This window comes from Hesperophylax consimilis, chromosome 16, assembly GCF_061612785.1.
Source record: "Hesperophylax consimilis isolate HC1 chromosome 16, BYU_Hcon_1.0, whole genome shotgun sequence".
Taxonomy (NCBI): domain Eukaryota; kingdom Metazoa; phylum Arthropoda; class Insecta; order Trichoptera; family Limnephilidae; genus Hesperophylax; species Hesperophylax consimilis.
In genome coordinates, this window is record NC_142851.1 from 30,652,377 (window position 1) to 30,666,138 (window position 13,762).

At 35.5% G+C, this 13,762-nt stretch overlaps 1 protein-coding gene across 1 annotated transcript; it reads right to left on the minus strand.

The window, feature by feature from the left end:
• Window positions 1-337: 337 nt before the first annotated feature.
• On the minus strand, window positions 338-11,514 carry LOC149417029 (uncharacterized). The gene is made up of 5 exons (XM_089640736.1): window positions 11,423-11,514; window positions 10,524-10,653; window positions 5,706-5,964; window positions 4,534-4,653; window positions 338-760 (listed from the first exon to the last, which is right to left on the minus strand). Exons 1-5 carry the CDS (start codon window positions 11,481-11,483, stop codon window positions 581-583), a joined length of 750 nt encoding a protein of 249 aa, XP_089496862.1. The 5' UTR covers window positions 11,484-11,514; the 3' UTR covers window positions 338-580.
• Window positions 11,515-13,762: the final 2,248 nt, after the last annotated feature.

The following is a 13,762-nucleotide window of genomic DNA, read 5'->3' on the forward strand; positions in this document are numbered from 1 at the left end:
GAATTTCAAGAAATTGCTTGTAATTTTTATTTAATAGGTAGGTTATTACAAATTTCAAGAAATTGTGTGTAATTTTTATTTAATAGGTAGGTTATTACAAATTTCAAGAAATTGCTTGTCATTTTTATTTAATAGGTAGGTTATTACAAATTTCAAGTAATTGCTTGTAATTTTTATTTAATTGATAGGTTATTACAAATTTCAAGAAATGCTTGTAATTTTTAATTATTAGGTAGGTTATTACAAATTTCAATAAATTGCTTGTAATTTTTATTTAATTGGTAGGTTATTACAAATTTCAAGAAATTGCTTGTAATTTTTATTTAATAGGTAGGTTATTACAAATTTCAAGAAATTGCTTGTAATTTTTATTTAATTGGTAGGTTATTACAAATTTCAAGAAATGCTTGTAATTTTTAATTATTAGGTAGGTTATTACAAATTTTGTTTTATGAGAGTACCGCACAAGGGTCCCAATTGTGTCAGCGGAACTTCTGCTTCCCCAATTCGGGGAATGTTGTGAGGATAGAGGAACCGAGGAGTGTAGGAAGATGGGTTGGGTAAAGGTTGAGAAGTAAAACTAATGTGATTTAGAGAATTTGAAAGCCGATATCTTTCGGCTCTTCGACGATCCGTAGGTATCGTAGTCAATTTCAGGAAAGGAGATTTTTTCTACCACTATTTTGTTCAAAATATCTGACAGCAGTCCTTTCGCAAAGTCAGTGAAGCTTCCTAAAACATCGGAGTGGATGGCACTAAACTGAAAATAAAAAATTACCATTAATTACATTTGTACTTATCTTTTTATCAAGAAATCTATTATTTTTTTAAATATAAGTAAAACGACCCAATTTAACTCTTTGTCCCCCGTTGTCGCCACCACGGCGACATAGGAAACATTCAACAACTAAACAACATAACAACTCCTATGCCGCCGCAGCGTCGACATAAACAATTGCAGGATCCTTTTACAGGTTGTCACGTAACGAATCGGACACGTTCAAAACTCCCGCGAATTCAAATTAGTCAGCGGTGAGTTGTTACCATTGTTCGCTGTGCGCGTGCGCCCGTTTTGTGCACGGCACCCTTTTTGCAATAGACCTCTCGCAGGGAAAATTGCGCTTTTTACAAGGTATACACATGATTCTATTCAATTGTATACAGTACCCACTTACGATTGATTGTCCTTTTTGCTCTGTTTTTCATACATAACAATAACTACGCATTCATTTTATTTGAATATTTTTTACTTGGCATTCCATCAGACACCAAGCTCAATGGAAAACTCCATATTTTAAGAAAAGGTCCCAAGCGGGACTGGTGGTCTGCTCTAAAAGGGCAGTAAAAGGTGGCAGACGGGAAACTAGTGAATACTGTGACACGTGTCCTAATAAGCCACGTATCCATTTGGGCCACTGCTTTCTAAAATACCACATTCTAAAAAATTATAAAGATTAGAATACGGTTTTTTTTCTTTGTACAATCAATATGATAATAAATATATATTTCGTAACATTACTATATCATTTTTTTACTGCCTTACTGAAAATAATTTATTTCTAATTTTCTAAAAATAAATAATCGTAATATTTTTTTTTTTTGTTTTTGGGGTGTTATGCCGTGTTGCGCTAACTCCTTTAGCCGACGTTTCGGACAGCGTTGCAGTCCATCACATCTTCGGATCTACCGGATCTGCCCTGATGATGGACACTGCAACGCTGTCCGAAACGTCGGCTAAAGAAGGAGTTAGCGCAACACGGCATAACACCCCAAAAACAAACAACAAAAATGCTTTTGGCCGTGAGAATCTAAAAACTAACCAATCGTAATATTTCCTCATATTTTTACATGATACTCTATGGAGTAACTGGTATACCATATAAAAAATAATTTTGAGTACCAAGAGTTAGGTGGCGCCCAGGAATTTTGCATGAGATGAGGTTATTTTCATCCGCGATGGTAAAGCGTATATATTATTATCGTTATGTACATAATTGATCTTCAAAAAGCAACACAAACTAACTAGAAAAAGACCATATAAAAAAAATTATTACAAGAATAATAAATAAGAAGAAAAAATATATGAAAAAGCTCTAGCACCTTTAAAAGACTATGTACATGTAGGTACAGTCATCGATATATTTAACACAATCCTCTCAAAATTATCTGCAAAACTTACAATTCCCTATAAGATATTTAAATTTTCCAATGTACCCTTAAACATATAAAAATCAAATTAACCTTGTAATGTACTTAAACCAAAACCATTCAATTTTGTTGTTCATCTATCCTTTTCATTTATGATTTTCTCTTATAACTTTAAATATCTACGTTCTTCCTAACCTGTTACCATAAAAAAACATTGTAAATGGAACTTAACTGGTTTATTTTATACTCAACATAAAAAAAGTATGTTTCCTAAATATACTCAAATAAAAATAAATAAAACACACTCACAAAATATCATTCGTATCATAAAAAACTTAATATATTGTTCGTTATCTTTCCTTTCTTTTTTGCTTTCGGTAATCTGAATGAATAAAATCACTTTTTCTCTTTGTAATTATTGATACCTACTCACATAAAATAAGAAAGCCCTATTATACGCCTACCTTGGAGGAATAATTTATGCATTTTAAATGTAAACCTACGTAGTCTTTCGTAATTAAAATTTTTGGGCCTACTTCATTAGATCAATTGTATCTATATAAATAGATCTCAATTTTATAAGTCGTTATTTTATTGGTCAATGATATGACCTTCCTAACACTGTCAAGTATATATGCAAAAAGACTGTTTATAAAGTTAAAAATATAAATATATGACGGAGGAGCCGAGACGGAGCGTTTAGATTTACTATCAGCCGCTAGTGATCCAATAGATCAAATCTTAAAACCTCCATACAAATAATTCAAGTTCTGTACATGAAAACTACTTTAAAACTAATTTCTTAAAAGGTTATTATTTTTTTACTTGTAATATCTCGTAGAATCATCTCCCTAAGTTTGTGCATTTTACACCCGAACACCCTGTACATCTTTGATAAAATCTAAACAACATTTTTTCGCATTCACTGACAGTGCTAAAAACGTTCAAAGTATACACACCGCTTCTCACGCCTCCAAATACACTCACACATCATGTACACACTTCTGCATTACACGTCACCCCGTAGGTAATTACTAAATGTACACAAAAATAAGACTTACAAGGAAACATAAGTATCATAGGTATGAAATATTTTAATGTGTATTTACTATTTAAACAATTTTATGATTTACCCACATTCCAGTTCCTATCCAAATTGCTTTTCCCCTTTGTTTGTTCCTTTCCTAAAAGTTGCTTTAGAAGAAAGAAGATTTGAAAAGAGAAGCACAAAGCAAGTGCCATTTTTTTTATGTTCGAATATTCGCCGTCGTTGAAAGTTGCTTATTTCACTCCACTTAACAATTAATCTCGTGAACAGAGTTTAAATTATCATCCCCAACTTATATACATTCAATAATGTGGTGTGGTGATTACCAAACAGTTTTTGTTGTGAAAAAACGATGCTTATTAGGTGTACATCTATAAACTATTAATAGTGCCCAAGGAACTTTCCAGAAAACACCAGAACTTCAAAAGAAACAAGCGCCATTAACAGGTAAAAAAGGCCTCCTTTTCCGCACACCTAATTTTCCATGTGATACACAAACACGATGGCTTGATTCTTTCTTTCTCGTTAAAATCAGTACTAATCGTTGGTACACAATAATGTGTAACCAATACACATACTTAATTATTGAAGACAATATTAGCGATTCCTAAACGAAAATTTGAAACAGAAAAATCAGAAAAAGATACGGTCTCATCTAAGACATGAACCCAGGACTCTTGCCTTGCCGGGGCACATGCTCTACCGACTGAGCTAATGGAACCCTATCTCCTTCGGTCATATTTAACAGTATCATACTTCGAATAAAAACTACCAACAATCGGTGACTTCGAAGACAATATCAAGACAATATTAGCTATTCCTAAACGACAATTTTTCAAATTTTCGTTTAGGAATGGCTAATATTGTCTTCAATAATTAAATGTTACAATTTGAGGTTTTACTCATTAAGTTATTCCAAAAATTAAATATACATACTGTTTTGTTTCTATACAAGGTTCATCGACATGAAACGACTTTTTTATTTCTATGCATACATTACAGTGACTACTAAATTATTTACATGTGTCAATATGCTGTTTGTTTTATGCTGAGTGTAAGGTAGGTTTGAGTAGGTGACACTGTGGTGTATGATTTGTATGCTCAGTTTGTACAAAATTTCGTGCAAGCTATTTGCGTGGTATATCGTTTTGCCCTCTTAACGTACATGCTTACTTGTTCAAAATAGAGTTTGTGAAAGATTCAGTGTGTAGGTGTAGACGGATCTTAATATATTTAAATCAATAAAATCTCTTCCCCGTAGTCGCAAGAGTTATATGTAGAAATAGACAAAAAGAAAACAACAACTAACAAATTTAGAAAAAAAGAATTCAGCTTACCTCTCTCGCAATGATCGTCGTGTAATAGTTTTTAGGTTGGAAATCAATTCTTTGAGATTGGGACGATCCCGTCGACGAAAAATTGCTAGTCACAGTGCCCGTCTTCAAATCTTTGGTAATCTGTAAAAATATACGCTTTTACATCTCTCTTTTTATGGTCACAATCCACTTTTTTCTTGTTCATTACTTATAAATCTATTTCCAGACATTCTCGGGAGCATAAAAGCGCAATACAACATTGCGAAATTCTAAATACAATCTAATTATCTTTATAAATGAAAATGTAAATAAATGTTCGTTTGTTCAAAATCTTAAATCTCCGAAAGTTTTTCACTGACTGAATTGAAATTTTGACACAACTTTGCATTAAAAAACGCGTGTGTTTTTAAATACCTTTATTATATAAATGTCAACGGTGACAGGTAAAAATATGCTTTTTAACATCGCCATCTGTTAGACGTAAAAGTGACATGCGCTATTGTTTCTCTATCTGCACAGACAGACTGGCGGGGTACAGCTAGTTATTAAGGCGATGCCATACGTAGTAATGCAAAATCATATGTTTCTGGTTTGAAAATTTAGTCGCCTAGAAATGTTTCAGATGCTTTAATTAAATACTGCGGGTAGAATACATCTCGGCCTTTGAAATAATAGAGTATTTTTTAGATTAGTCTTTTTATAAGCCCAGAAAAAAATAATGTATAAGGCCCATGAAAACTGCTTTAAAGTTCAAAATCTCCTACTTACGAACCCATTTTTGGTTATGATTTTATTTTATAATGTGGAAAATTAAGTTATTTTTAAAATGATCGAAAAAAATAAAATATTCATGCCTGAACATCCACAAAATAAAATAAAAGGCACTTTTTGGCCATGTTTTTTTCTTGCATAAATCAAAACGGGCGGATGGTGTTAAGAGGGAATTTAAAACTTATCGCCATCTACGTAGGGGTTTTTATTGATCGCGACTCAATTTAAAACACTACACGACGTAGTGCATCGCCATAATAAACTTTTGTAAAAGAACTGTCGTTACTGTATAGGAATAAACATAGAATGACAGCTGGCATAACACCAAGCACACTACCACCAACGGCTGATTCAAGCATTCTAGATTACCATTCATTCCTGACAATTTTTAAAAATATTTAACATTTATCTTAAATGCTTACAGACATTGTGAGTTCATTTGAGTCCATTTGGAAGATGCCAGTAGCATTCTGTGTCGTGTCGGGCTTGAGTTTAGCTTGCATGTCATACGAGAATCTGAGTCCATCGAATTTGACCAAGGTGTTAATATAGGCCAGCATTGAGCTTTCATTTAAATATGGTTTGATTGAGCCGGGCTTGATGGACAAATCATCCGCTCCTAGGACGAAGCCATTGAAGTATTTGAGATCTCCCTCCACTACGTCGCCGTACATGGTTTGGCTTAAATCAAGAAGAAAATTCATATTATTCACTTACTACAACCAATACCGTATTTAGGCCTGGACAACCTAGGCAGAGTGGAAATCTTTAGGGGGGTGGCTTTTCACCGAAATTCATACAAAGAGAGATATTGATGAGGAGAAGAGAGGCGTCGCGTTGTTTGTATATTTTGCGCAGTTTGTGGTTTTTTCGTGGGTTGTAACATAGCCACAAAACTGCTTCCGTCTGGCTTGTGTTCACACAGCCAGGCCCCAACACCTTACAGCCGGCCGGAGATATCCAGCAGGCATGGAGCAGGCGCACGCGCCCCAACTGCCCTTTTCAAGGCAATCTTCGCAAATCACTTACGTCGTCCCAACTGCTTTTTTCAAGGCATTCTGCAAAATACTCATATATTACTAAATTTTTTTGTTTCTTACAGAACAAATCAACATATAATGCCTTACCACCGCACACCAAGAGGAACTGCGACTTTCAAGCGCAGTAAGCCCCTGCCTATGGTATTCCCGGAGGGAGCCACTGGCTGGAGAATAAATCCAGAAACACATGAGCCAGAGTTCAAGTTTGGACCCTCGCAGACCGGCTCCGGCTCGGCAGCCGGATCACCAAGAGCCACATTACCTATGGAAGAGGACTGGACGAGGGCTACGGCTTCAAAGCGCCCCCATTCCCCCCCAAAGCCCATTTTTCGTCTGGTTCACGAAAACAAATACGAACCCTTACATAAAGTAAGCGAACCAGCCCAGGAAATCTCGTCGCCACCGACGAAGAAACGCCCGACGCCACCAGGACCAGTGGCGTCCACAAGCCGAGACCAGGCGCCCACCAGCCGAAGACCTATGACTACAACGACTCTTGGGAAGGGTACACGAGTCCCGCCCGTAATCATGACCATAGGGTCAATGACGCACGGTGTCATTACGGAAGAAGTGCAGAGGCACATTGCAAGTGCCCACTTCAACTTCCGGTATGCCAAAGGAGGCAAAATCAGCGTTGTGGTGAGCTCAGTAGAAGCCCACAAAAAACTGACAGCAGCCCTACGTGGAGAGGAGACTGAAAGGACTGTGGTCAAGATGACCACTCGGGAACAGAATACCCGCTTTACATGGCCCATTTTGGCCAGAAAACAAACATGGGCCACCTGAGAGCCGTAGTGGTCTACCTGTGCCACTGCAGGATTACTATGAGGAAGTACAGAAGCAACCACCTCCAACACGGAATGTGTTCCAAACGAATGTGCACTGTGGTGCCACAGATGCCAAAATTTCGGACATGGGTCCAGAAATTGCGCACACTTTGCCCGCTGCGTCAAATGCGAAGGACATCACGCCACACCGGAGTGCCCCAAAACCAATCGAGAAGAGCCGGCCGTCTGCTGAAATTGCGGCGGAGCCCATCCCGCAAACTACGGCAAATGCCCCAACAGGGTGGCATACGTAGCTGCTCTCCAGCGCAGACAGGAGCAATCCAACGCCCAGAGGCGCAAAGAGGCAGAGCCCCGGGCACAGAGACCCGCGGCCCGAGTAGACGGCCGGTCCTGGGCAGACGTAGCGGGCCGAAGCAACCACCAGCAACAGGCTCCTGAACAACAGGAACCACGAAGAGCCACACCGGAACAACGCCAAGCGCCAAACACCGGATCCTCTGATGACGAGGACATAATGATCCTACTGCAAGGCCTCTTCAGGGTACGCGAAAGACTGGCCTCTTGCTCATCCAAAGCAGAGAAACTGATCATCCTAATGGAGCTTCTCAAGGAGACCTCACCGTGAAGCTCCATGAGAAAAATGACAGCGACGGCGAAGAAATAGTATCCTTTTTAATATAACAAAATGTTTTTTCTCCCACAGGATTTCTCTCCCAAACTTTTTTGCAGGACCACCGAAGCAAAAAGGACGCAGCCAAATTATGAAAAAATGAAATACTTAAATTCAGTAAATCACAAAGTAAAACAGCGTAAAAAGTTCAGAACTTATTGTTTTTCTTTTTCTTGTCATTTGTATGAGGTTTCTTATCCAGTTAAGAATTTTTCCTCATAAAACTTATTAATGTAACATGAATTTATGTTACATTAATAAGTTTTGAATTTATGAATTTATGTCAATTAAATACAACCATCAGATGGTGATAGTAATAAGGCTAATCAGCCGCAGTACTAGTTAGTTAGAAACATGAAGGGTATTGTTATAAGCCCTAGCTAGTTAGAGGATTACGAAAGAATCCATAAAAAAAATAAAAATAAAACAAAAAAAATATATCAATTCATACAAACCTATACAGATTTCGAAAATTTTCAGCAGTTAGTAATTTCTTAGCAGTCCAAATAGAGATTGAGCCAACGAAAGCTTCCAGTATACTTGTTTTCAATGGTATTCATGTCATAAAGAAATAAGTTATACAATCATATTTTATGTCTTACTAAAATAATATTTTAACTTAAGTATGTTTTTTTTTTTATCTACAAACATTAAAAGTAAGTGTTTATGTATTTATTTTCATTTTCATCCCAGCCAAGCTTTAACATGTTTACTTTTTTTAGCACAAAGAACATCTATATATATATATATATATATATATATATAGGTCACAACATTTACTATATATATTTTTTATATATATATATATATATTTTTTTTTTTGAAACATATAAACAAGGTTACAATTTTATAACAATATAAACACCAATATTTCAATCACTCTCCTAATAAAGCAGCTGCTTGTGTTTAGGAGGGGACAACAAAATATTTTTACATTTGTTTAAATTAAACAAAAAATATTAGTAATTTAACAAAAAATAACAATAAAAGTAATAAAAATATAGGTTAGTTAATAAATGATTAAAATAATTGAAAAGGCAAAAACATATTTCTAAACAATAAGTAAAGTTATGAGGTGGTACAAGAGTATTTTAATTTTTTTTTTTAAATATTTTTCGTAGTTTTCTTCCGATCGTATATCAAGGGGTAATTTATTAAATAATTTTACACCCTTGAATATATAGTGATGCTGAGCTGTTGTGGTTCGTGCTAGTGGCACGGTTAGTCCTCCAACAGATATTATTCTTTTGCCAATATTCAATTGTGGTAAATTATTTTTACTAAAGAAATCTTTATGTATTTGTAGAAGTGCAATTTTGTCATAAATTTTTGTAAGTGGGGGAACCGGGAAATCTTGAAAAACATTTATAGTTGATATGACTTTTTTAAGATGATTTTTATTAATATTTTTTTAATAGTTTCCAATGGGAGTAGGGATGATGTATATGCACCCCCCCAAGCCACGATTCCATATTGTAGTACAGAGTGCGCAAGTGCATAATAAATATCTTTTAGTATTTTTAATGATACAATATTTCTTAGTCTAAAAAATATATAGATCAGTTTTCTCATTCTGTCTACTGTGGAATTTATTTGACTTTTCCATTTGATGTTATTATCAATAATTATTCCAAGATATTTTATTTCTTCTTTACTACTAATGTGTATACAGTTAGAGTTACAGGGTGCGATTCTAAGGAGGCAATTTCTTTCGTGAATTTTTATGTTTACATTTGAGATATTCCCTGTTAGGCTATAAGGTATAAAATGGGTTTTTTCGACATTTAGTGTCAATAAATTTTCGTCAAACCATAGTTTAACGATATTTATGGCATTATTAGCTGATACTTCGACCTCATTCCAAGAATTTCCTTCAATAGTTATCGCTGTATCATCTGCGTAAGATATAATGTTTCCAATGATTGGGAGTTCAAAAAGTTCATTTACATATAATATAAATAGTAAAGGTCCCAAAACAGTTCCTTGTGGAATTCCAAAATCTATATTTTCTATTTCACTTAATTCGTTGTTTACTTTAACCTGTTGAGTTCTTTGATAGAGATAAGCATAACATCACAAAAATAAATTACTCCATCCTGCAAGAGGAAAAATAGTAAATTGGGAATACATAGTACAATACTCGTAAATAAATGAAAGCAGAGTTTCTCAGTTTGTTGATATAGATTTGTTGATTTTACTAAGACCAGTTTATATCTAGTGATTGATATGTTTAATATGTCAATAACATCCTTATAATCACTGCCCAAATTTTGTATAAGGCCAACGGGAGTACACACTAATCGTGAGAGTTGTCAAAAACGGTAGATATTTCCTTGATGTTGGTTTGCGAGGTATATGGAAAGAAATCAAGTATAAATAGTTTAGGGCTGTTAAAACAAGTTAAATCATCAACTATTCTACGCACAGAAAATTTTAATAGATAATTTTAAGTTAACCGAATATACTTACAGTAGAATATTAAAATAGCAAATTCCTGGTTCACTAGTCACTTTCCGCCGCTGGTAGCCGTGTCATATAGTCTAAACGCGAAATGCGAAAATGACCGTATTTTTGAGGATTGGAACAAAGTGATGCCAGTCTTAAAAAGATCTTGCATGAGTAAAGATTTTTACTCGACCAATATACGGTCCTCTTCACCAAATAGCTATACCAACGCTGCAGTGGCGTATTAGGGAATTTTTTAAGTAGGACTTAATAATTTTATCTTTGTTAGGTACTTACTTGATGGGAGCATTGAAATTTCTCATCCTTAGGCTACACAATCCCTCATCCAACAAGTTGTGAACGAATAATTGGAAAACATCATCAATGTACTTGTTCACTCCTATCAGTTCAGTTTTAGAGATGGTCCCTGATGAACAAAAACTCTCTTGTAGGTAGGTAAAAACCAAAAATGGAATTTCTTTCGTCAAATGTGGTACACGACGCGACGTTGTTTTAATTAGGTGTGCATGCATAAGTCATGCATCAGAATAGGCTAGTTCAACGAAAGATAATTTTCTAATAATAATATAATAATATATAATTGAATGATTGGTTGAAACCAAATTAGTAGCTTTTAGCGAAAATTCCACAAAAAATCTTATACCGTACAAAGAAGATGAATCGTGTACCAGCTCGAAATTCTAGCTAAGCACGAGACCATTGTATGATTCTGTAGATCAAATGGAAAACCTCTAGGTCTTGGATGTCCTGAACCTAAAAGGCTCTGAACAGAGTATTCTTTAAGGCATTTTTCATACATCTTCCCTCTCACCCCACGGCTTCAAATAGTTTTGTGCATTTTTGGGTTCATGTTGAATGTAGCGACGTCATTACAGTATGTAACCGTGCATCATCCAGCGAGATTCCGAGTTATATCGTTGTTGAAAATCAAAATTATCTATGTTGCTGTCTTCTCAAATAAACTTTCGCTTGCAAGAAATATATAAGAACAAATTACACACGTATATTAAATATGAAACAGCTGCATGGCAGAAAATATTGTAATCGATGATAAAAAAAATTCACTCTCAATACACAAGTCTTGTAAAGTGTCATACAAAAGAACCCCTGTGATGTATGGCGAATTGGTGTAAGTATTTTGTTCGTTGGCGCAATAATAAATACTAATATTTTACCTTTGGTGAAACTAACCGTACAACACAAGTAAGCCAGCGTAAAAATGGTAAACTTAATCATGTTGAAACGTAAAAACACAACACACCACAATAAAGGTTCAAAATCATCAAATACAATAAAATATATTGATTGTCATCTCTCAGACAGGTTGCCAAATCTAATCTCATATCTTCATGCTCTCGATTAGATATTTTTCAGTCCACCAAAGGTATAATTAAACGTTGATATGTCTGCATAATATATACGTAAAATAATTAAGATTACGGTAGTCAGCTGGTACGGAACACTGCCTATTTTTTTAAACATTTCTAAGAACACGTATATTATGTGTTTACAATCAAATTTACTAATAACAATTTTCTGTTTTTAAATTTTTATTTTTTAAAAGGGGTGCGGGCTGGGAATACCCAAGCCAAACAGTGCAAATTGTCCATTCTATTTCATTTCCATTCGGTCCCATATAAATTATCTAAAATAAATATGGGGAAACACACACCACATGTTTAAACGACTTACAAATAATACAGAATGTTTGAATAAACTTTTTGACTAAAACCCAGATACCCCACAAAAAAAAAAATATGCCAAGAAACGAACTAACTGAAAATCAGATAACTGTTCAAAAATAACAAAATATGCCTTTTAATCTGCAAAATCCATAACGGTTGTATACTCACGAACACAACATTGTATTAAAAAAAACTCCTTATCTCCTTCCTGATAGCCTGGCAACAGAAAATAAAAAAAACACATCTAGGAAAAAACTGTATCTTAAGATTAGTGAGCAAAATCAAAATGTTCTTATATAAGTATAATCAGGGCTGGTCCTAATCAGAATGGCGCCTGCCGCGATTAAAATTTTGGCGTCCCTTGTCAAAACCAGTAGTCGCCTAGGTAACTGTAATCAATAATATTCTGATGATTTGTATTTTTGTGTAGCGCGGTTTAATGTAAAATAATCTCAAGAGTGATGTGTTAGGACTGTTAGGTGTTAGTTATCATCAGCGCCTTGGCGCCTTATAAATTAGGCGCCCGGAGCAGACTGCTATAATGGCGCCCGCGTAGAGTCGCCCCTGAGAATAATGTACGTTACTTAGCTAGAAAACAATAATATTGACATATTTTCTTATGTTAAGAAAGTGAAAAATGTATATTTCTTTTAACTAACTAAAAAAAACTAACTAACCATCACGCCGTCTCCTCGCAAGGGTATGCAGAGAGGACGGACCCCCAAACATCTCGGTCTTGGCACACACTTATTGCCTCATTCACATTCATACATCGTCTCATACATACTCTTCTATTATTCTGACTCTTGACATAGCGTCCCCGACTTCTGCTACCATTCGCATTTGTGAATTTGCGTGAAATTGCATCATATATCCTCCTTACATTCCTGTATTCGCTCATTCGCTCTACATGACGGCCGGCATAGTCCAGTGGTAACGCATTGGACTGCCATTCCGAAGGTCGCGGGTTCGAACCCGGCGTGCGCAAATAAATTTTATTTGATTAATTTGTGTTATTTCACAATTAATTAATTAAAATAATAAATAGTATATTTGCGGCACGTTCCAGAGTGGAAGATACTACCAGTATCACCCTGGTGTAAGACCACCATTCAGAATTGAAACGTTGCTCCAAATGGCTTTAGCCGTGTTTAGTGACTAGATCTGAATAGCCAGGTACTTCCCCACCTTCCTCTTTCCCTTCCCCACTTACCTTCAGCCTCACAACATCCCCCAATTGGGGATGCCATAGTCTCACTGGCTCCAGACGGGAGCAGTTGGGACTCTTGTGAGGTATTCACTATAAAAAAAAAAATTAAAAAAAACATGCCCAAACCATCTAAGCTTCCCTTTCTTAATCTTACTCATTACGCTTAAATCAACCTTGCACTCTGCGGATCTCCACATTCCTCACACGATCATACATGGGTACACAATACACACGCCTCAGGGATCTCATTTCAACAGCATTCAATCTACTTTCATCCTTTCTGTGCCAGTTCCATGCCTCACTTTCATACATCAGGGTAGGTACCAGCACTCCATTGTGGACTGCTAACATCGCTTATTTGGACATTTTTTTGCTAGCGCCAACTGCGTTCAGTCCTCTATTAATGGAGTTACTTGCATTTACCCTTCTTTTAATATCTCTATGAGCCTTCCCATCTCTCGTAAACATACTTCCTAAATACACAAACTCATCCACCTGTTCTAAATATTCCTAATTTACAACTATATTGCACACTGTTTTCGTACTCTCTCTTTCAAACACCATTACTTTAGACTTACTTACATTCATCATTAATCTCTTTTCTTGATTACAAAAACTAT

Excerpts from the sequence above, each read along its gene's own strand:
- LOC149417029 (XM_089640736.1), bottom strand. The coding sequence starts at position 11,483 with ATGATTAAGTTTACCATTTTTACGCTGGCTTACTTGTGTTGTACGGTT. Across the intron at positions 5,965-10,523 it reads AATTTCAATGCTCCCATCAA|CCAAACCATGTACGGCGACG; the intron begins GTAAGTACCTAA and ends TCTTGATTTAAG. Across the intron at positions 4,654-5,705 it reads CAAATGAACTCACAATGTCT|ATTACCAAAGATTTGAAGAC; the intron begins GTAAGCATTTAA and ends ATATTTTTACAG.